The sequence below is a fragment of the Jaculus jaculus genome, chromosome 12 (genome assembly GCF_020740685.1).
Source record: "Jaculus jaculus isolate mJacJac1 chromosome 12, mJacJac1.mat.Y.cur, whole genome shotgun sequence".
NCBI lineage: Eukaryota > Metazoa > Chordata > Mammalia > Rodentia > Dipodidae > Jaculus > Jaculus jaculus.
In genome coordinates, this window is record NC_059113.1 from 103,608,287 (window position 1) to 103,631,264 (window position 22,978).

Consider the following 22,978-nt stretch of genomic DNA (forward strand, 5'->3'; position numbering starts at 1 on the left):
TGTGCTCACTACCAATTGTATTTATTTTAGAATAAAGAATTCTTTTCCTCTCCTTGTGACCGACACACAATAGTTTCCTTTGAGCTGTTCATCTCACAACCACTAGGTACTATTTTAAGCTCATGTCTTTCAATCTCCAAGTGGTCTTTTGTGAAGAAGTGGCTTTCCAGAAACCCTCTCTGTTTGCCAAGGTATTAATCTGTCCAGAGCTGCACTGTGAGGCGGCTGTCACCTAGGACACAGGTCTGGTCATTCATGCTTCATCCCCAAGTGAGGGGCGCCACACATTTTCTTCTTTCTCTTCTTGTTATCTTTTTATCTTTTATCTATCTATCTATCTATCTATCTATCTATCTATCTATCTATCTATCTATCTATCGGTGTTGTTTTGAGGTAGGGTCTCACTCTAGCCCAGGCTGACCTGGAATTCACTATGTAGTCTCAGGGTGACCTTGAATTCATGGTGATCCTCCTACCTCTGCCTCCAGAGTGCTGGGATTAAAGGCGTGCGCCACCATGTGGGGCTTTTCTTGTTATTTTAAAGGTGGGTCATGCTACGTAGCCCAGACTGGGCTGGAACTCATGATCCTCTTTCCTCAGCCTCTCACGTGCTAGGATTTCTGGCCTGTGTCACTGTGTATCTTTTGCTACCGTTATTTATTATTATTTATTAGGTAAGAAAGCAATCTTACCTTTGGTGTATCATTAAGGAAGTCTCAAAATAATATATTGGCAATGTAATAATTAAATACTATATAGTAAAAACATATAGCAATCATCTGTATTTGATAGACTACTAGTAAATATTTATTTACCTGTTATCCATTCTGAGAATTGAACATTGCTATTCTTGTAAGTTTAACTGTACAACAAACTTTGCATGTGACTATAAAAATTTTAGCTCAGGACTGGAGAGATGGCTTAGCGTATACATATATTTACTTGGCATATGTGTGAGAGAAAAAACATGGACACACTAGGGCCTTTTGCCTCAGCAGATGAATTCTAGATGCACATGCCACTTTGTGCATCTGGGTTCATGTGGGCACTGAGAATTGAACCCAGGCCAGAGGCTTTGCAAGAAAGTGTCATTAATGGCTGAACCATCTGCCTGGCCCCCATGGTCAGCTTTTAGAAGATGGTGCTCAGTAGATTTGTTGACCTCAACAACACAACACAACATCAACACAAGCATGTAAGGAATGTGTTGCCAAGAGAAGTTAGAGCATTACTGTCAGTAGATGATGGGAGATTTTAAGCATTGTAGTTTGTGTGTGTGTGTTATAGTATGTGTGATGTAGGCATGTGTGTTTGCAGAGGTGTGTGCTCTGTGCACACACTTGGGGAGGTTAGAGGAGAATGTTGGACCTCTTCTGTGTTGCTCATGTGTATTGTGACAGTCTTTCATTGAACCTGGAGCTGCTAGTGAGTCTAGAGATTCTCTTGGTCCCACTTCCAACAAGAGTGGGATTATAGGCATGTGTGGCTGCACCTGACTTTTTACATAGGGGCTGGGGATCAGATAAGGTCCTCTAAGGCCCTCATAGTTGTGGGAAAAGCGTTTTACCTACCAAATCCCCAGCTGAATAGCAGTGTTTTGTTTTATTAATTTTCTTAGGATGTTTATGCTCTTAGAAAAGCATTGTCACTGATTGAAATGCCTCATGTGGTGTTGAGAGTGCTTAGAGCCATCTTTGATATCACCTCAGTATCTTAGCATTGTTGCTTGATGAGCTGAAGAGCCTATTTTTATTAATTATTTCCTACTTCTAATCTCTTGAGATATAATAGTGGTTCCCAGTAAAAGATGGAATCTCATTTTTTCTATACTGAATGAATTTAATAAAAAGGCATCAGGTTATATAAATACATAGCATATATCTTGTTTGGGGGCAAAATAAGAGTATTTAAAATATTATAATGACAAGAAGACTGCCAAAGGTTCACCTTCCTAGCAAGGATCGAATTCTACAGTGCAGCATTTGAGCTATGAGTGCAGACCTACACGGCTCTCCGTGTTGGATAGCTGAAGCTTACACCCTGCTGCACAGCAGCTCCGTACTTCTTTCTCCTGTTTTATTGTCAAGTGGGTTTTGTTTTATGAACTGTGGTGTCCCTGTGTTTGGTGCATACAGATGTAATCACCATTTGATTCTCTGCTTCCATGGGCATACTGCTAAGCCACTTGCTCTGAGTGGAATCACATTGAATTTGTCCTTCTGTGATAGGCTTTTGTCACCTAATATTGTGTCTACAAGGGCCATCCTTTGTGTTGCATGTGGCGGGATTGTCTTCCTTTGTTTATGCTGAACAATGGCTCATATGTGCCCTGTTTGCGTTCACTCATCTGCATGATAAGTAGTGCCACCATGAATGTGAATGTGGTGACATCTTTTCAGTTTTGTTCTTTTGATCACCAGCCAGAAGTAGGATCATCGGAGACACACATGGTAGTGTGTGTGTGTGTGTGTGTGTGTGTGTGTGTGTGTGTGTATGATTTTAATTTTAAGACAGTGACTCGCTGACTCTCATATCAGCCTCAACATTTATCACTGCTCACAAGAGGGCACAAGGGTTCTAATGTGTCCACATTCCTGTGAAGTCTTGGCTTATTTATTTACATGTGGTTTTTAACAGCAAGCAGCCTGATAGACATGAACTGGAAGTTCGCTGTGTTTTCACTTGCTGCGGTGGCTTGAATGTCAGGTGTCCCCATATCCCCGGGTGTCCATGATGGAGCCTCGTGCTCGATTCCCAGCTGCTGCAGCATTTGGGAGATGGAGCCTTGCTGGAGGAGTTGTGTCCCTGGGCGTGGGCCTCGAGGCTGATTAGCCCAGCTGCCAGCTTAGTATTGAGACTGCTTCCACCCAGATGTGGGAACAGGGTGTGATGCTCTCCTGTCCCTTGACTTTCGACCAAGAAGGGATTTCCACTTAAGAATGTACCTCAAAATAAACCCTTTCCTCCCTAAGCTGCTCTGGTTCAGTGTGTTGCTCCAGCAATGAACAGGTAACACTGTGACACTTTTCTTTCCCTCACTGCTGCCTGAGCATCTTTTCACAGATGTGTTGACTGTCTGTAGATCTTCTTTAATTTATTGTGCTAAACAAGCTACTTGTGTTTTGCTGTTGAATTATTGTGGGTCCCTCATCCATTTGGGAAATCAATCTCTTATCAGACTCATGGTTTGCAGACATGTTGCCCCACCCCACGGGTCACATGTTCACTGCGCTGTTTCCTTTGTTATCCAGAATGGTCTCCTGGGACAACAGCCCACTTTTTCTATTTTGACTTTTGTTGTCTGATTTTGAAGTTATATCTGTGAAGCCATTTCCAAGAGCAATGTCATAAGGACATTTTCCTATGTTTTCTTCTCAGAATCCTAGAGTTCCAGTTATTGTCTTTAAGCCTTGAATACATTGTGAGTTGAGTTTACATGTGGCATAACATAAAATTTTAGCTTAATTTTCTTTCCTCATACTTGTCCATTTTTTCTCAGCACCTTCTGTTACAGGCAAGGATCTTTTCACGTGCCATGTTCTTGGCATTGTTTACCTTACTTCCTGCATCTCCTGCAGGCTGTCTTCAGTTCCATTCGTCCTAATGCATGCCTTAATGCCTGCATCATACTGCTGTAATTACTGAAGCTTTGCTTTATGTATGTAACATCGTTAGGAGGATTCATTTGAGAAACACACGCATATATACACAACATTTCCCAAGCCATAGAACATCCAAAACTGTAGTATTGAATATAAAATGATCATGTTGATGCATGTTGATTCATAGAAGAGTTTCAAAAATAATAGCACTTTCTGAAACCATGAATGTGAAGTATTCTGAGGGGAGCTATGCCTTAAGCACCCCCCAAAGCAGCTATTCATTACAATCAAAACATCAAAGTAAAATTAATGCTAGCAAAAAACAAACAAACAACAAAACAAAAACAAGCCAGCTCCTGTGACTTATTAGCTATCCTTCCAATGTATGTTTTCTCTACATAATATTCTTTGAAATTGGGAAGGGTGATTCCTCCAGCCTCATTCTTTCTTTAAATGGTTCAGACTATTACAGGTTCATGAGAGTAAGTCTTGAGCATTGACTTGATTGGATGGAGAAGTGTCTGGGAGATGAGAAAAGCACATTTTTGGATATGGCTGGGAGATTACTTCCAGAGAGCACTAGACGTTAAGTGGAAGAGCCTCCCTGGATGTGGGTAGTGGCCTCCCACAGGCTGGGAGCTGGGTTCCAGTAGAACACGAAGAACCATTGACTTAGGGAACACAGGCCATTGCTCCTCCTCCTCCTCCTCCTCCTCCTCCTTCCTGGCTGCTGCCAGGATGTGAGCCCTCTGCACTGCACGGCTCCCCTGCCAGGACCTACTGAAACCTCTGACATCCTGAGCTCACACAGATCTTTCTTTGTTTAAATTGTTCTGCTGGATAAATTAGTTCACCAAGCGAGCCTTTGATATTATATGGATTCTACAATTTTTTTTTTTTTTAAATTTTTATTAACATTTTCCATGATTATAAAATATATCCCATGGTAATTCCCTCCTTCCCCACCCCCACACTTTCCCGTTTGAAATTCCATTCTCAATCATATTACCTCCCCATTACAATCATTGTAATTACATATATACAATATCAACCTATTATTATTATTATTTTTTTTTTTGAGGTAGTGTCTCATTCTAATCTAGCCTGGCCTGGAATTCACTATGTCATCTCAGGGTGGCCTCGATCTCATGGCAATCCACCTACCTCTGCCTCCCAAGTGCTGGGATTAAAGGTGTGTGCCACCACGCCTGGCTTGTTTTTTATTTCTGTAATAACTTTCATCAGTATATCTTTAGGGATTGCAGTGCATCCAAGAATCCCTTTAAAGAAAGACATATGTCAGCCACGGAGTCCTCTAAACCTTGATTCTTTTCCCAGTGTCTCATAGCTCAGAAGTATTTCATACCTCAGCAAATGTTATTTTATTATAAACAAGACAGTGCTCCAGATTCCCATTTCTGATTTTATTATTGGTATGGGCCAAAACAATTAATGTTTGTATCCTTATGTTGGTTTATTTTACATAATTTGTCATTCCCTGTGTGTTGTGCATTTTGAGGCATTTATAGATAATATTATCTGATATGCAAACAGACATTTACTTTTTCCCCTTACTTTCTAGTTTGGTTACATTGGCTAATTACTCTGACCCGTGGCCCACATTGGATGAAGTGGGTGTCCTCACCTTCTCTTTATCTTAGCCGAACAGCTTTCGGTGTCCACCAGGAAGCATGATGCTACTGTGGACTTCTCACAAGCAGACTTCACTGTAGTGAGACCACACACTTCTTCAAGATTTTGTCATTACTTTTAGATGATATCATTCTGCCACTTCTTGTTGGTCTACACAGAATTAAGGGATAGTCTGTGAGCTGGTAAACATTAATTGTGGGTGTGTCTACGAGAGCATTATAGGAACCTAGCATAAGAAATGGAGCATTGAGTGGAAAAGTTCTACCCTCAGGGTGGGTGGGCATCATCCTATCTGCTGGGGGACAGATGGGGCACGGACAGAAAAGCTGAGGAAAGGTGGGCCCATCCCTCCTATGATACACAAACTTCCTGAATTTTTGGTTCAGAAATACGCCAGCAGACTTGGGTTCCCAGGCATTCAACCAGAAACAGTCATAGCATCAGATTTTTGGATCTAACAATCACACTTTGACTGAGCCATGCTTTTTGTGTCTCAGGATCTCCAAACTTGAACACTGTATTTGGACTTTTAAGTTTTCATAATCATATGAGATAGTCACCTAATAACTTTGCTCTCATATGTCTATACGCATCACTATGTACCTATGTCCTGTTGCTTCTGTATCTCTAGGGGACCCTAAGGTAATATATGTCAGTGCTCCTTTTCTTTCTCCTCTTCCTCTTCCTCTCTCTCCCTTTCCTCCCCTTCCTCCCTCCCCCCTCCCTTTCCTTCCTTTCTTCTATTTTTGGGATTCTTTTGGCTTCCACAGACTGGAAAATTTTAGCCATCACTTCTTAAAATAAACTTTTTGGTCCATTTTTATTTTAATGAAATTACTGCAATGCATATGCGTGCTTGGCAGAAAAAGTTAAGCATTGACTTACTCTCTATTCCCCATTCAGTAGCACACATCTGACACCAGGCATGTGTAGGGCAGGATGGTGGTGGGATCTGATATTCAAATTGAATTCAATTATCTGGGGTAATCAGATTCTGTCATTTAATGCTGATATTTTCTGTTGGGGGAGAGATAGCATAAAACTCTAAATCTGGAGTGCTTTGTCCAACAAGACTACTCACAACTTTATATACTTGGCTATGACCTGGATTTCTGTTTGCCCAGCTATAACTTAGTGTTACATGACCCTTTTCTTTTGATCTTGTTGAATAGATCAGAGAAGCACTTTAATTACAAAATATACTATGACTATCCAAGTGGAGGAGCTGCATAGAACAAGGCAGTTGGTTAGGGTTAGGTCAAGGTACAATCATGCCTCCCCCCACCCCCCAGTGTACCAACCTCCAGAATCCTATCTCAGTTCAGCCAGTGGGAAGCCCCAAACAGTCCTATTAGGTTTTGTGGTAGTGTGGGTTCATTGAGTCATTGCTTATTGGAGATAATCTAACCATTAGACTTCCCCCCCCCTCCCCATATGTTGAGGATGGGATTTGAAGTCACATCCTTGTAATAGTAGCATGGTCTTTCCAGAAAACAGCCCACATCCCCAGCATCTGCCGCCACCCACCAGTCCTCTAGTTAGCGTGCAAAATGCACTCTAGTTAAAAGGATGCCTCATCGTGTGTAGACCACAGGATATGCTGGGCCCCCGTCGGTTTCCCAAGACAGAGAACCAGCCTCTTAGACATCCTCTGGATACATCCAGGACACCTGAATTCCTAATTTTCAAAACTATGCTGGATGGAAATGTGTAGATGGACAGCCTTGGCTTCCAGCACTTGATGGCACCTGGCAGTTTCATAGCTCATGTCAGGCGCTCACTTTATGTGGCTCCAGCTGTGAATGCTATGTTGACAACTTTTCAGGGAAAAAGAGTGATTGTTGACTGTGCCTAAAGATGCCAAAAGCTAACTTTGGCAATCATTTGTCAGGAGATAGTCCAGCACAGCCAGCAAGCCCAGATGATTACACATGGGTTCTCACATCGCTGCAGCAATCAGAAATCCAACAGAAGTCCTCTGAGCATGATGGCATGAGATTTATTGACTGGCTGATGTGCACCTGACCTAATGCGGTCCTTGCCACGGTCATCACCACGACGCTTCTGGAGGTGATTCTCAACCACCTCTGTGTCAGGACAACCACTGGACTCAGCGCTTCCAACAATTCTGCAACTTTATACAATGACCTCAGCTCTCTGCCGTGGTCAAGCCTTCTCCATTAATTATTGCCAGCTCTGCACACTTTTCTTTTGTATCTCTGACATTTGTGAGTTTCTCAACTCCAAGTTTCCTGACTTTGTTTTTGCAAGTAACAACCAAATATTCTACTGAACGCTTAAAGGTTTGCCCTTGAATTTTAACTGTGAGATCATTTCTACATGCACGTAGTGGCAATCCAGACCTGGGCTCGTTATGACCCAAGATGCAGAACTTCATGCAGGGACCACTTCATCCTGTTCTTCTGGGCCGAGGCCAGGTCTCAGCTTCTGCCCAGTGCATGGCAGCATCTGCTTTACGTCCAACCTTAAGCTGCCAGGGAGCATATGTCTGCACCTGATGTTTTCCTAGGACTGGTTTTTGGACTGTATCCCACCTTTCCTCCATGAGGGGAGAAGAGCAAGGTACAGATATACCCACCCCATGCATTCATGGTACTGAGGTACTCCAACCTCCTCCTGCAGGGGGAAGCTGTTCGTTCACAGTAGAAAAGGGCAGCTCTCTCTTGGTTCTGGGAAATGAACAGAACCTGACCAGTTACTCTATGACCACTGCACCCCAACATCCTCATTTACATCCAGGAAGACCTCTCCGACTTCTCGTGCCTCAGGGCTCCCTTGGAGCTTTCTGCTTTTCTGTGTCAGCCAGCTCCAAGGCACCACAGATGACTCCTTGCCCTGTTCCTCACAGCCACCTCACTTCCATCCCCCCTGCTGATGGCACTCCTGAGGTTTGTCATTGGAGGCAGAAGCGCGCCCTAATTCCAGCTTCTTCCTGCATGTTGATGCATCCATCCCACAGTGGCCTTTGCCTCTCTCAGCTGGAAACGGCGCTCTTGTGCAAAGTTTTTACTCCTACCCTTATATTCTCAGCACCAGCTAGCTATTTTGTTTTTGGTTTTTTGAGGTAGGGTCTCATTATAGCCCAGGCTGACCTGTAATTCAATATGGAGTCTCAGGGTGGCCTTGAACTCATGGTGATTCTCCTCCCTCTGCCTCCCCCGTGTGCTGGGATTAAAGGCGTGCGCCACCACGCCCGGCTCACCTGGCCATTTTGATGAAATACTTTGTCTCCTTAAGTCCTGTTGGTACCACACACTGCTGGGTTTTCTGCCTCCTCTGGGGAGGTCTATCTCGTCTCTGTTTTTGCCGTTTTATCTTCCTTTATCTGCTCATTAAAATTCAGAACTCTGCACATGAGAATGCCTTGACTTTTTCTACCTAGGAACTCTCTTTTCACACAAGCAAGTTTTCCTGACTATTGGCGTCATACAAGGAGCTTGTTGAAAATGCCGATGCCTGGGCCACATCCCAAGCTAGTTACGAACACGGGGTGACATCTCGGCCTTGATAGATTGAGAGGCTCTAAATGGTGAGAAGATGGAACTAGGGAGTGCCGCTGCCTCCTCTGGCATGGGGATCTGGATGGAGGAGGCCATGAGAAAGAGGATAAGGAGTCAACTGTGGCACCATGGAGCTGGCTAACATGGGGGAGCAGGAAGCCCATGGGAAGAACAGAACCTGGGCAGCCAGGTAGAGACTGACAGGCAGGACACATGAGAAATACTCAAAAAAAAAAAAAAAACCTGAGAGATGAAGGATGACTAAAGTAACAGAAATCGGACATTTTGGTGGCTGCATACTTGAGGATTTTTTTCTTTAAATAATCATAGTGTAACAGTTCATTTTTACTAGTCACAACATACCTGAGGCTGAATGCTTTCTTAAATACAAAGAGATTTTTAGCTCACTGTGAGGAGGCTGAAGGCCCAGACATGAGCATCTTTATGTCTTTGGCATGTGGGGATGGTTACATTTGTGGTGGATGGCGTCGTCGTGGGATGTGTGCAAGGGGAGCCATCACGTGGGGGGAGGACAATGACTGACTCTGCCACTCTGTCCACTGTAGGCTTGCTCTTTGGAGCTCTGACAGGTGGCTCCTAGGACATAGTCTCACCATTGTGAGTTTTGTCTTGAATACTTCCTTATTTTCTGTCAACAAATCTCTTCTCCCTTCACTCTATAATATAGAAGGATGCCAGGTTCTTAAGAAAAATATGGACATTCTATACAAAGGAACCTATAGACAACCGGAAAGCAATTAGATTAAAAAAGTACCTTCAGCAAATGTACAGGATACAAAACCAACATACAAGCTCAATAGCTTTCATATATGCCAACAAAGAGCTTGCAGAGAAAGAAAATAGGAATAATGTTCCTTCAAAATAACTCAATAACCAGGTGTGGTGGTGCATGCCTTTAATCCAGCACTTGGGAGGCAGAGGTAGAAGGATTGTCATGAGATAAAGGCCAGCCTGATACTACATAGTGAATTCCAGAATAGCCTGGGCTAGAGTGAGACCTTCTCTCAAAAAAAACAAAAATCTGAAAAAGTGCAATACCTAGGCAGAAACCACCCCAAGGATGTGAAAGACCTGAACAAAGAAAAAATTTTTTAAAATTTTTATTTATTTATTTGAGAGCGACAGACACAGAGAGAAAGACAATTAGAGGAAGAGAGAGAGAATGGGCACGCCAGGGCTTCCAGCCTCTGCAAACGAACTCCAGACGCGTGCGCCCCCTTGTGCATCTAGCTAACGTGGGACCTGGGGAACCGAGCCTCGAACTGGGGTCCTTAGGCTTCACAGGCAAGCACTTAACCACTAAGCCATCTCTCCAGCCCAACAAAGAAAATTTTAAGACACTGAAAAAATGAATAAAAGAAGGTACCAGATGAGACTTGTATTGTCCTGAACTGGCAAAATTAACATTATGGAGATAGCTTTATCACCAAAAGTAATCTACAGATTCAGTGCAGTTCCTATCAAAGTCCCAATGGCATTCACCTCAGAGCTAGAAAAAAAAAACCGAAGGATCTGTACGGAAACAGAAATGGCCATTCATAGCCACAGCAATCCTAAGCAGAAAGAATGAAGCAAAAGGTATCATAATTCCCGACTTAAAACTCTACGACAGAGCCAAAGTGACAAAGATAGTATGTGACTGGCAGAAACTGACACACAGATCAGTTGCATGTAGTGCAGGACCAAGAAGCACATCTCTGGACACCAAATTTTCCATGAAATAATAAAAAAAAAAAAATCCATTCAACAGCCGGTGCTGGCAAAACCAGATACCTACCTGCTAAAGAATAAATTTAGACACCCATCTCTCTAATTATGTAAAAATCAATTCAAAATGGATTAAAAACTTTCATTTAAACCTGAAGAGCTAAAACTATAGAGGCAAATATAGGGAGTCCACTGAAAGTTATAGGTATAGGTAAGAACTTCCTGACAAAAGACCTCAATAATATAAGAAATAGCACCAAGAATCAACAAAGGATAATACATTAAATTGAAATGTTTCCTCACAGCAAATAAAACTATCCACAAAGTGAACAGAAAGTCTACAGAATGTGAGAAAATCTTTTTTTTAAAAATTATTTATTTATTTATTTGAGAGCGACAGACACAGAGAGAAAGACAGATAGAGGGAGAGAGAGAGAATGGGCGCACCAGGGCTTCCAGCCTCTGCAAACGAACTCCAGACGCGTGCGCCCCCTTGTGCATCTGGCTAACGTGGGTCCTGGGGAACCGAGCCTCGAACTGGGGTCCTTAGGCTTCACAGGCAAGCGCTTAACCGCTAAGCCATCTCTCCAGCCCATGTGAGAAAATCTTCATCAACTACACTTCAGACTGGGAGCTGATATCTGGAATATAAAAAAAATTAAGTTGAGCTACCATATAACCCAACTATAACACTGCTGGGCATATACCTAGTGAATGCTATATTCGACCACAGAGTGATTTGGACAGTCATGTTTATTGCCTCTCTGTTCACAACAGTTAAGAAATATAATCAGCTTAGATGTCCTTCAACTGTTTACTGAGCAGTGAAAATATAATACATATACACAATTGAATTTCATTGAGCTGCAAAGAAAAATAAGATCATGAAATTTGCAGAATAATGGATAGAGCTGGAAAAGATCACACTATGTGAGGTAACCCAGGCTTAGAAAGGGAAACTAAACTAAGTTCTCTCTCAAATGTGGATCCTAAATTTTAATGTGTGTGTGTGTGTGTGTGTAAATAAGAGGATGTGATAAAAGTTGTAGCCTTTTTAATGACAACACTGTTGCCTCTATTTACAATTGTACTGTTTTCTCTGATATAATTCCTTTGTCCTAATGTACCGATCTACCATCTAAGACTTCACCCATAAGGATCATTTGTGCTTTCTTCCACTTATTTTCCTGTGTCTAGAATTGCATAATCAATGCATCACTGAGCTGTGGGAGGATGCCTGATTACATTTGATTCTGGGATGGAGGGTTTTTCAACCTGTGGTCTACAGGTGAAACACCTGCAGAATTTCATTTTGTGTGTAGTTTTTAGGGAAACACATAGCTCTCTGTCGTTAGGTTCTCAGTAATGTCGCACTGAGAAAAGGGTTACAGTCACTTTAAAGAACAGAAATACCACAGGCTCTTCTGTGTGTTGTCTTCTTCTCATTTGTCTGAGGCTTTGGACTTCCTGTAGGTCACATCAAGAGCAGCCCCCATGCCAGGTTACTCACACCTGACATATACTATTGTGCTTCAGGTCTAAGAAACCTAATGCCCACCATCACTGCATGTATATTTAGATGGCAAAATAAAGGAATGCCTTTGCATTCAGAATTCTGCTTTTTGAGAGACGATTAATACAAAACAATCACATATACCTGTTCGAACTGCTCACAGAAGTGTCCTCTAACAATAAGAATAGCATACAGTAGATACAAAATTGAGCTTCCCATAAGAAATAAACTTCTGGATTTTTCTTTCAGTGCTGGAAAATATGACATCATTTAGCTATACAGCCTGGCACATTCCTTACATAACTTTACATATTAGTAATGACATTGGTTCAAGTTTAGGCAAGTGAACAAAAGAAGAGTGGTTGTAAAAAGGCTTTTGATATGAAACATTATTTTCTCTAGTCATTTGATCTTTTTGCCTGAGTAGAATAAGTCATTTTCTTAAATTAACAGCACATTTCTATGAAATAATTCTTGCTTTGTAATGTATTGGAATTGTTGATGGATTTGTTGAAATGAAATGAAGTTGTGTAGTCAAATTGATAAACCATTAGACAGAGGTTCAAAACATGAAGGCTTTAATACTGAAGCAGACAGTGTGTGGTCCACTTAAAATAATTTAACTCTGTTCATTCCTACTTGCTTCGCATAAATACTACTAGCCTATTTTACAAGTTGTAAAGTGATATTCATATAGTGTAAATATCGTCAGGTATGCTGCAAGCTAATGGCTTTCATGCTTTAAAAGAAAGCTATATTCATCGGATCATTACAACATTTTCATCAACAGAGGTTATTTTTACTTTGGTTTCAATATTGATAAGATAAAAATATGATTACTCTTTATAGCTGAGAAAAACCCTGAGTTGGTACATATAATTATAAACCACATGGGATTTCTTTTAAATTTTCAAGTGTAGGCTGGAGAGATGGCTTAGTTGTTAAGCGCTTGCCTGTGAAGCCTAATAACCCCGGTTCGAGGCTCAATTCCCCAGGACCCATGTTAGCCAGATGCACAAGGGGGCGCACGCGTCTGGAGTTCTTTTGCAGTGGCTGGAGGCCCTGGTGCGCCCATCCTCTCCCTCTCTCTCTCTCTCTCTCTCTCCTTCTTCCTCTCTGTCTGTCACTCTCAAATAAATAAATAAATAAATAAATAAATAAAAATTAAAAAAAATTCAAATGTGTGTTAAGGTGCGGCAACTGCTTATGAAACAAGTCATGTCAAGTTATAACTGAGACAAATGAGAACAGAAGAAAGGAGGCTGAAGGATACCTATATCCCCAGAGTTATTTTGATTGGGTCGCTTTTGTCAATGGATGTTTAGTTTCTGATGTTAACAGATAGGAAATTGATTTTAACTGTGAGGAGAATAGAACATATTTGAAGATGACGACAGGAGAGACAACGGGAAGTGGGAAATGAGGCCACTTCTTTTCTGACCTAAAAAGAAAAGATTTGCAAGAGTAAGAGAACCTCAGATGTAACATAGGTACTCTGAAGTGTGTATGGTGTTAACTTAAACGATGGAAGCCATCGTCAGGCCGGTGAGGCCCCAGGAGACCAGGGCAACCCTCAGAATGGTGCCGCTCACACAGAAATTCCCACATGTGTTTGAAGTTCTGAGAAATCAGGAGACAAGTCACTGCAGCTTTCGGTACAGGCCACTTTCAATGGGTATGAAGTTCCTACTGCCTTAATTCTTACAAAAATAAGGTCACCCTGAGTAAAGTGATGGTAGCCTGCTATTTTCCTATTGCTCTGTTTCTCTATGTTTGTTTTACAAAGAAAGAAATTTTGAAAAGGCCAATTTGTTTATTCATTCTGCTTTCTTTTCATAATTGTTTGTTTGTAAAGACAGACTCCTCTGTTGGGTTCATTGGGACATTTATTCTATTTTATGTATAATTTTGTTTTCCTGATACTATAATTGCAAGTACAAACAAACAACCATGATACAAAAATTCTATCCAACATGGTAACTTTGTTCTTTGATCATGGTAATAAGAACACAGATAATGTTGTACTTTGTTGCGGCAGGTTTACTGTGGGATGAGAATTTAAATAGGAGCTCAGATTACCAGGTTTTAAAAATAATTAATTAGTTATCATGGTTATTATTTTCATTTCACGATTATGGTGATGAACTCTACCAGATCTCCTTACCTCTCATGAAATCTTCAACAAATCTGTTTTTTATTCTTTTCTCTCCACTGATAAACAGCTATTTTTTTTTTCGGGGGGGGGGCTGATATCTCTTTTATTTAATGAATCAAGTATGTTTACGAACTGGAAGACCAAAGTGGACATGAAGGTTGATTCTCCAGTGTCTGCTTGGTGCTGGAATACTGACTGGCCCGAGCCACTCATGGCTGTTATAAAATCTAGCAGATGGAGAATGCTGGAACAAATGTACTTCTGGTTACTACTGGACACACAGATGTGCAGAAAAGCTACAAAATACTAGTCAAAGGATGTGTTTAGAAGTTTGTGTTTGTCGGAGTACAGTGGCATGGCTGAGCAAACTTTTAGAAGAGGCAACTTTAAGGACGTGTAGCGTTGTGTACGGGAGTTAAGGTACTAAGGAAGGAGCAAGAATTGCCAGCAGTGGGCAGAGGAAGGAAAAGTTTGCTAGTGAGAAGACTGGATTTGAATTTAATTGACACACAATTTAAATGACAAAATTAGTGTTAGTTGCTTCTTGCTCTCTTTTCTTTGCTCGAAATGGGTGCATTTGTAAAGCATTTTATAACAAAAAGACACAATAATGGCAAACCTTAACAGACCCTATATGGGTGTATCTCCTAATCAATTCTATTTTCCTCTCTTGAATGGGAAAATTTGTAGATAGGGTTGAACACTAATTTGCATGCTAATATCCAACTTCTCCTCACACGCTCATTCTCTTTCAAGTGTCACATCTTTTGATAAGGGACGGCCAATGGTCATCTGTAAATATCACCTGCAGTAAAATAGAAAATCCCATTCCTGGTGCTCTAATGGCCCAAGCAGTGATACCAGGACTGATAAAGGCCCTAAGAAGCAATTTAAAAGTCCTCTGTATAATCTCTTTCACTCACAGGAAGTAAAACGAATTGATTTCCAATTTTGCTAGATGGAAATTATTCTATTTGAAATGGCTGTCTGTAACAATTCCAGACATCAGAATTTTCTCAGCAGCTTGGCATTGACTGCCATGTTTCCCATGTGTTGGCTGCCTATTGTAACAGCAGAGGTTCAGGTAGAAGCTTTTATTGTAGTGAAAAATTGAGCCCATTACATCAGTTGGCTTCACATAAACTGAAGTATTTATTGTATTAATATATAGTAGGCAAGGCTAGGTGATGTCAGTGTCCTTTTCATCTCCCTTGTGATTGTTATGGAATATTTTGTTCTGTTATTGGGGAAATGATTATATGATGAACTTTATAAGTGTTAAAATAAAACAAACATTTCCCCTTGGAAGCCAAGAAAGTTCCTTCTGAGAGCAGTGCTCTTAAGCCACCAATTTCATCATGACTCATAATTCAGAGTTCATCAAAATAGCAGAAAGTGGCAGATTCCTATCTCCCTAGAAAATAGCTGATGAGGAAGAATTGTGGAGTTATGCCATACAATTCTATAATGTCTTATTTGCTTCATTGATCTGACCATACAGAAACTATATATGGTTGCTCCAGGGGATAATTACAATTTTCCCCTGGGGGAACCATATGCAACTTAGTTGGGAGAACATTTTTTTCTCTAGATTATCACTTCATAGATATAGGATGGTATTGTATATATGTAAGTAGAAGAACAGATTAATGGGGTGAAAAGGCCTAAGTGAGGTCAGGGGAAGAGATTGATTGAGTAAGGAAAGGTAGAGAGAGGGCTAATCAAAATCTAAGAGGATATAAATAAGTCATATGGAAACCTACATTTTTGGACAATGGAACACACAGGAGCCATAGACTGTTACTAGAAAATTTTCAGTGCCAGGGATGGGATACCTTGCAGTGAGTTGTTGGCCAGGGAGGTCCTTGATGCCTTCAAACATTACAAGCCATTGCTGAGGCCCTTGTTTTCCCGCCAGGAATAGATGTTAGCATGAATTTTTAATGAATTCTTAGATGGTCTCTCTGGCCTCATTACCTTGTAGAATTTACATACTCCTTTGGTTTGGCAGAAAGTTAATAGTATGCATTGCTTAAAAACATTATTTTCTGTCTTACTGGCCTGTCTAGATTTTGACTATAAATTGCCTTTCTTTGAGACAAGTAAGGGATTTGCTTTATTTTATTTAGTAGGAAGTAACCTGGAATGTTTAGCACAGTGTTTTGTGCAGTTAGTAAATAGTATGTGCATACTTTTGTCTGTTGTTATTTTTATCCAAACATCACTCAGATGCCAACAGTGTTTGCAATTCTTCCATGCTTTCTATGAAAATTCTTGCCTTAGTTGTGTCTTTGTCTTAAAAAAAAAAAATCAGAAAAGCCGGTGCAGTGGCACACATCTTTAATCCCAGCACTCGGGAGGCAGAAGTAGGAGGATCACTGTGAGTTCGAGGCTACCCTTAGACTACAGAGTGAACTCCAGGTCAGCCTGAGCTAGAGTGAGACCCTACCTCAAAAAACCAAAATAAATAAATAAATAAATAAATAAATAAATAAAACAAAACAAAATAAAATGTGTGTCTCCCAAAGGGAAAAAAAAAAAACCAAAAACTACTACCTATTCTGTTGCTTGCTGTTTTCTTAATACTTAGCATACTATTTCTTCTCTTACTTACAGCCAGCAGTCAGCAGAGGACCTAGCACGAGTGCCTGCCAACTCCACCAGCAACATACTGAACCGACTGCTGGTCAGTTATGATCCTAGGATAAGACCCAATTTCAAAGGTTGGTTTCTGCCTTCGCTCCTCCCGCCCCAAACCAGTGTGATTCCTTGCAGTTGAAGAATTCTATCTGCATAAAATCACTCTTTAAGATTCAAAACTGTATGATTTTAATTTGACATATAACCAATACTGTGCTCAGCTTCAGAGCAATTCATTGGTAGGCAAATATTAATCCTAATATCTACATGTACTTACAACTTGAAGAAACTGAAGCAGATGCATACTGTGAATTAATAGGTTAACCTCTGAGATAAATGGTTTAAGACCTGGTTATTCTTTAACATTAGTGACTTAAAATTTAAGCTCTGGTTATATGACTGGACTTCATAAGAGTTATAATTTATAGACTAATTCATGGAAAAAGAACAGCTTTGGTATGTTTACAAATTCTCTTTTACTTTTTGTTATAAAATACAATGCCCTCTAATCTTTTGCTAAAAGTGATGGCCTTAGAGGACTTTTTGTAATTAATATGAATAAAAACATGATCTATAGAGATTATTTGTATTCCAACTAAAATATTACCATTTATAACACCTGAAAAGAAATAAAAGGTCATCTTTGTACTAAAAACAATTAAATTTGATTATATGTTTATATAGATATTTTCTTTTTGCCTTCTGATAAAGTCAAAAAGCCATGTGAAAATGTCTTCTGACGGCCTGGAATCCTTGCTGCTGGGTAGGGACAGGCATTAATGTGGATCAGATTAACATTTTAAGGCTTATTAATTTTTCTCTCCTTTGCAGAAAAAAAATAAAAGGTGTGCAGCTGCTTTTAGTCAACTGAAGTTATGGGACTGTGTTGTAAAAGCGGGGGTCTTGTTCATTACCAGGCCTGGTCAGTCACCCTCAGCAGCAGCCAGGGCCCGCCTGCCACATGCCTTCCGTGCAGTGCAGGGACTCACACCTGCTTCTCATCACTCTGCCAGGGCGAAAGGCCAAGTTCACATTCTTCCTTTGATAGCCCAACACAAAGCCACAACAAGTTGGGAGACTAAGAAGAAAAAGGATAAGAAAAAAAAAAAAATTGCAACATTATACCTCAGTTTTCGCTCCATGAACTTTCACATTATTGTTTGAGCACGCCAGACAGAAATCTTAACAATAACTCCACTACATGTCCGAGTACTTTTGCATTTTCATGAATATCAATGAAAACCCAGTAATTAAGAGTAAAATTTATTGAACACTGTTATACCATCTAATTGAAGTTTTAAAATGAATAAAAAATGGAAAATGACAAATATTTTCAAAGTGATTTTAAGAAATTTTATAGGCCAATTAAATTATGTAGTAGGTCAACTAAAATGTTTTCCAGAGATCATACAATTTCAAAAAAGAAATATTTCTTAACAATGAATACCATAAAATCCAACTCAACTAATTTTTGACTTACATTATACTTTCCACTTAGAAAAATAAGTCCATAGCAATTGTGAACATGTTATATTATGACCCAACATTTTCCATCCAATGTAGATTTCAAATATGGAAATTAAATATATCCACCATCTTTATGAAAATTTTGACCAGTGTTTTTACAACTACTAAACATGTACTTAATTTTAATTTTATTTATAGGCATTCCTGTTGATGTCGTAGTCAACATTTTTATTAACAGTTTTGGATCCATTCAAGAGACCACAATGGTAAGGGAATAACTTAATATTTGTGTGTTTGTGTGTGCACGTGGTTGTGCTTGCACACCTGTGCACTTGCGTGTAGAGACCGGACACAACCTCAGGTATTCCTCAGGCAGTATCGATTTTTTTTGTTTTTGTTTTGTTTTGTTTTGCCGTTTGGGGTGGGGGAGAACAGAATGTCTCACTAATATGGAGATCACACAGTGAGCTACTCTGGCCAGCCAGTGAACCCCAAGAATCCTCCTGTCTCTCCTTCCCCCATGCTGGGATCATAAGCTTGTGCCACAATACCCAGCTTTCATTTACATGGGACCAGGGGCTCAAATTCCATTCCCCTTGCTTTATCTACCCATCTATCTTTACAGGCCTAATGTAATATTTTATTTGCCCAAATTTCTAGTCACGGATAGTATAAGTAACAGTAAAAGCAATGACTTAGAGGAATGACTGTAAGTAAAAATGCATGCTGACTCCTACTATAAAAAAATAAAAATTCCAAGGAAGTGTTAACTATGTATTTAAACACCTATGTAGCTTTGCAATGAAAATTTAACCTTAATGCTGCACTGAAGTGTACACACTATAAAAATTCATGTGTTTCCTCTGAAAAAATGCATACCACACTGGGAAAGGACATAGGTAGGTAAGACACTTGAGCAAGGTTCTTCTTTTTCCTACATATGAGCCTTCAAAAAGGATTTTGCATATGAATAGTTTTTTTTTTTTTTTCTGGTTTCTCAAGAGATCTTTAGTGTTTCTGTTATGCTAGTTCTGAAATGTGTTGCAGAGAACTGTAAGGAGCAGAGAGGAAAATTGACGTCCATAAGACAGCACAAGTAATGGAACAAGGACTTCTTGAGCTTGAAGATGGGCAACTGGGCGCAGTACTGTTACGTTTCCTGTGTGATGTGCGATGTCACTGCCCTCCCTGCACTTTATCCCAGACCCCCAAGAAATTCGTCTTGTCTCTTGTCACTTTAGGATATCATATGCGTTCCCTTTTTGATAAGCCAAAGGCTGAAATGATACGTTAAGTGGGAGGAAAAAACAAAAAAGACCCAAGGATTTTTCTTGTTTGCTTGCTTCCTAGAGATACTTATACTTTTTGAAATAGTGTAGTCAAATTTGGATTGCAGACCTAATAAACTTGCTAAATTATAGTATTATCCTCCTAGGAATGTTGTGGGTTATAGAAAAGATGATTTGAAATATTTCTTTATTCATAGTAGTAGCAATGAGAAAATTGTCACTAGAGTAACTGCTCTATAGTGATGCCTTTAATGGTTGTTGATTTTCCCATGTGTTTCCTACTTTGGGCTTAAGACGATGGATTTTTATAAATGAAAATATGGCCTATTGCCCACATGGGAGAAAGCCGGGCATTATGGTTGACTGTAATAGTCTGTACCCAGGCACGTTATTTCATCAAAATCACATAAGAGATCTTTGATGGAAATAAAAGTCTGTTTATGCAATCCATTTTCTTCCTTTGGGCATGCTTTGTAATTATATTGAATTATTACTGTGCTACAATTCATGATCCTGTCAGGCTTCCTATGTCTCTTTGGTGCATGACTTTTTGTTTGTTTTAATAATAGACTTCAACTCATTTTGGGCAACACAGCTGTGCTTGTCAAGAGAAAGGAAATCATGTTTGAGATCAGCTTAAAGAGCTTATTTCTGGTCCTTTGCAAATTGCTCATCTTTTGTACTTTAAAATGGTTCTATTTTCTATCCTTTCTTCAAGATAGATTAGACAGATTTAAACTCCTTCCCTAAAAACTCATTTGTACTATTCATTAGATTTTAAGGCTTTGAGATTAATTTTCTGGCATGGTCTCACTTATCACACAATAATACATATTTTCTCTTTTTATTTTTTTCCTTTTCATCTCAACAAATGTTGTTTTGCATCTTACACATACAGTCAGAAACCTTTACACCACTTCCTAGTCATCTCATTGCACATTATGCACCTTTAAAATGTGCATCCTCCAGAGGCTGACTCAAGACTCCCAGTGATGCCTGGGTCCTCATCACCAAGAATGACGAGATGGTGGTTTCCATGGAGAAAAAGACTTTGCAGCTATGATTATATTAAGGACCAAATTATTGTAGTTTATCCAAGTGGGCCCTGTTATAATCACAATGGTCCTAGCAAGAGAGAGACTGGAAGAGGGGAAGCATTCATCATTATCAGTAATTCAGGAAACAGACTTGGAATGACATGAGGAAGGGCCCACAGGTTAACAAGTGCAGGCAACTGTGAAAAGGTGGAAAAACTGGGAAAAGGAGTGTTTCCTCAAAGCCTGTGAAGGAAAGCTTGGTGAAAGTGATTTTGCTCCTCTCAAAAACTACAATAATAAATCCACAATGTTTTATCCCACCAGATATTTTGGGAATTTTGTTACAAAAGCAATGGGACATTGAAACATTTGCTGTTGAATATTAGTTACTCATTTCTTCTATAGTTACAAATTCTGCTAGAGTAAGCTCCTTTCCAGTTTGAATGAATTAACTTTTCTGGATGTGGAAATGTCAAACTGATCAGTTTTTTAATTGGCTAATTATAAAAATTCCAATTAAAGTTAAGCCTACTAAAGGATATGTACTTAACAATCTAGTTTTTGTTTTGTTTTAAACTGGTAATATTAATTTATTAAGATTACCTTCACATTATCTTTGAGGTTTAAAAGTAATGCAATTTTCTTAATAATTATTTTCTTATTAACCTCTTTTCTTCTCGTTATATCATTTAGCACTGATAATTGAATATACAGGTTTGACCAATGTATGCAAATAAGGAAGGAAAAGATTAAAGGTTTATTTTCTCTTTTCAATAACATATTCATAATTATCAGTGCAAAGAAGAAAAATCATGTTAATACCCTGAAGAATGTTAGGCTTGCTATCTTGTCAAAATATCAAAGGACTAATTTCTCCACTCTGGCATTTGATAGAACTATGTTGGGCACTTTCTATATACCAGTTTCAACAGAGGAGCTTGCTTTGTTCTAATTTTGTGACTCTACAATATATCACATGGCATCTCATCACTAATGCAATAGTATAAAAAATTCGAGCATTTGGGTGTTTATTGGGATCTATAGGAGGTCCCTTAAGAAGATTAGTGCCCTGCATAGAGAAGAGGGAGCTTGTTTGCCCGTCTTCCCTGTGAGTCAGACAAATGTAGAATATTTCCTCATCATCCAACAGTGATCTTGGACATCCATGCTCTAGGACTGAGAACAATAAATTTGTATTGTTTATCAAAAATATCTAAGGAATTTTGTTACAATAGCAGGAATAGACTAAAACCCTAAGCTCACAGAATTTATAGTTTGGTGTGACACTGTGGTATTAATGAGACACTAATACAAATGGGTTATTGGTGTAGATGGATAAAGATGTAAAGACCTTTGGGTTAATATTAAATATTTAAATAGAAACTTTGAAAGATTATACTTTGGGAAAATCACTAAAATGTGATTTCAACGCTTATCTGATTTTGCTACCAACTCTCATGTGAAACTTATAAGCTCATTGAAGTTGACGTTTTAAATCTTTTCAGGCTAGGTTTCTAAGAGCTTGTTGACAGAGTTTTAATTATAATGCTGCCAGATGCTACAAGAGCTGATATTTTATAAGTTTAATAGTATTTTTAATATCATGTAAAGGAATTCTGTAAGTTAAATGTTGCATTTGTGAGAGTTAGGTTTAAAAAAAAGGAGTTGTTGAAGAGCTACCCTCACAATTTTACAAAACAGATTTAAATAGTTCTTAGTAGTAAAATATCATTAGGGAAACCTAACCAGTTATAGTGTCTTGTTGTGAAATGTTTTATTGCCTTCAAGAAACCGTTTTATGTGGATGTTAATTGGTACTGAGCATTTTGGAGAGCATCCATCTTCCAGTTGATGACTAATGGTGCATTATTTTGAATGAACAATAGATAATATTTGTTACCAAGTAGTTTAAAAACAATTAAGTAATTTCCCAATGTTAAAGCAGTCTGTTTCCAATGGAAATTTGTTCATCACAAAATAAATGATAGCATGATAATTTTGTGATTGAACAATTAAAAATGCAAGTAATAGATCTCAAGGATAGTTGTCTTAATGTAGAGCAATTGAAATGCCAATAAACAGCAATTATTTGGAAATTTTCATTAAACATTAAACAAAGCTTACTAACTAATGAGCTCTTATCTTTTAATGAGTGTTGAACCAAACTATTAATTTGAATCAAAACTTTAAGACAGTCCTTTTAAAGTGGTGTGGAAACACAATAGTATCTAGCCATGTAATTAACAGAAAAACGTCTTTGGAGCTCTTTCAAAGTGAATTAATAAAGCATGAAATCTGTGAGTGAAGCGAGGGTGCCAGCCATTTCTCATTTGTGGAGTTGCTCACTGAAATGGCATTCTGATTAGATCTTTT

The 22,978-nt window shown here is 39.2% G+C and overlaps 1 protein-coding gene across 1 annotated transcript in view; it reads left to right on the forward strand.

The window, feature by feature from the left end:
- The window catches only part of Glrb (glycine receptor beta), a 72,188-nt gene that overhangs the window by 21,020 nt on the left and 28,190 nt on the right, over nt 1-22,978 (forward strand). The window contains exons 3-4 of the mRNA XM_004655888.2: nt 16,789-16,895; nt 18,478-18,545. Coding sequence (XP_004655945.1) covers nt 16,789-16,895; nt 18,478-18,545 — 175 coding nt within the window. The remainder of the gene's footprint in view (nt 1-16,788; nt 16,896-18,477; nt 18,546-22,978) is intronic.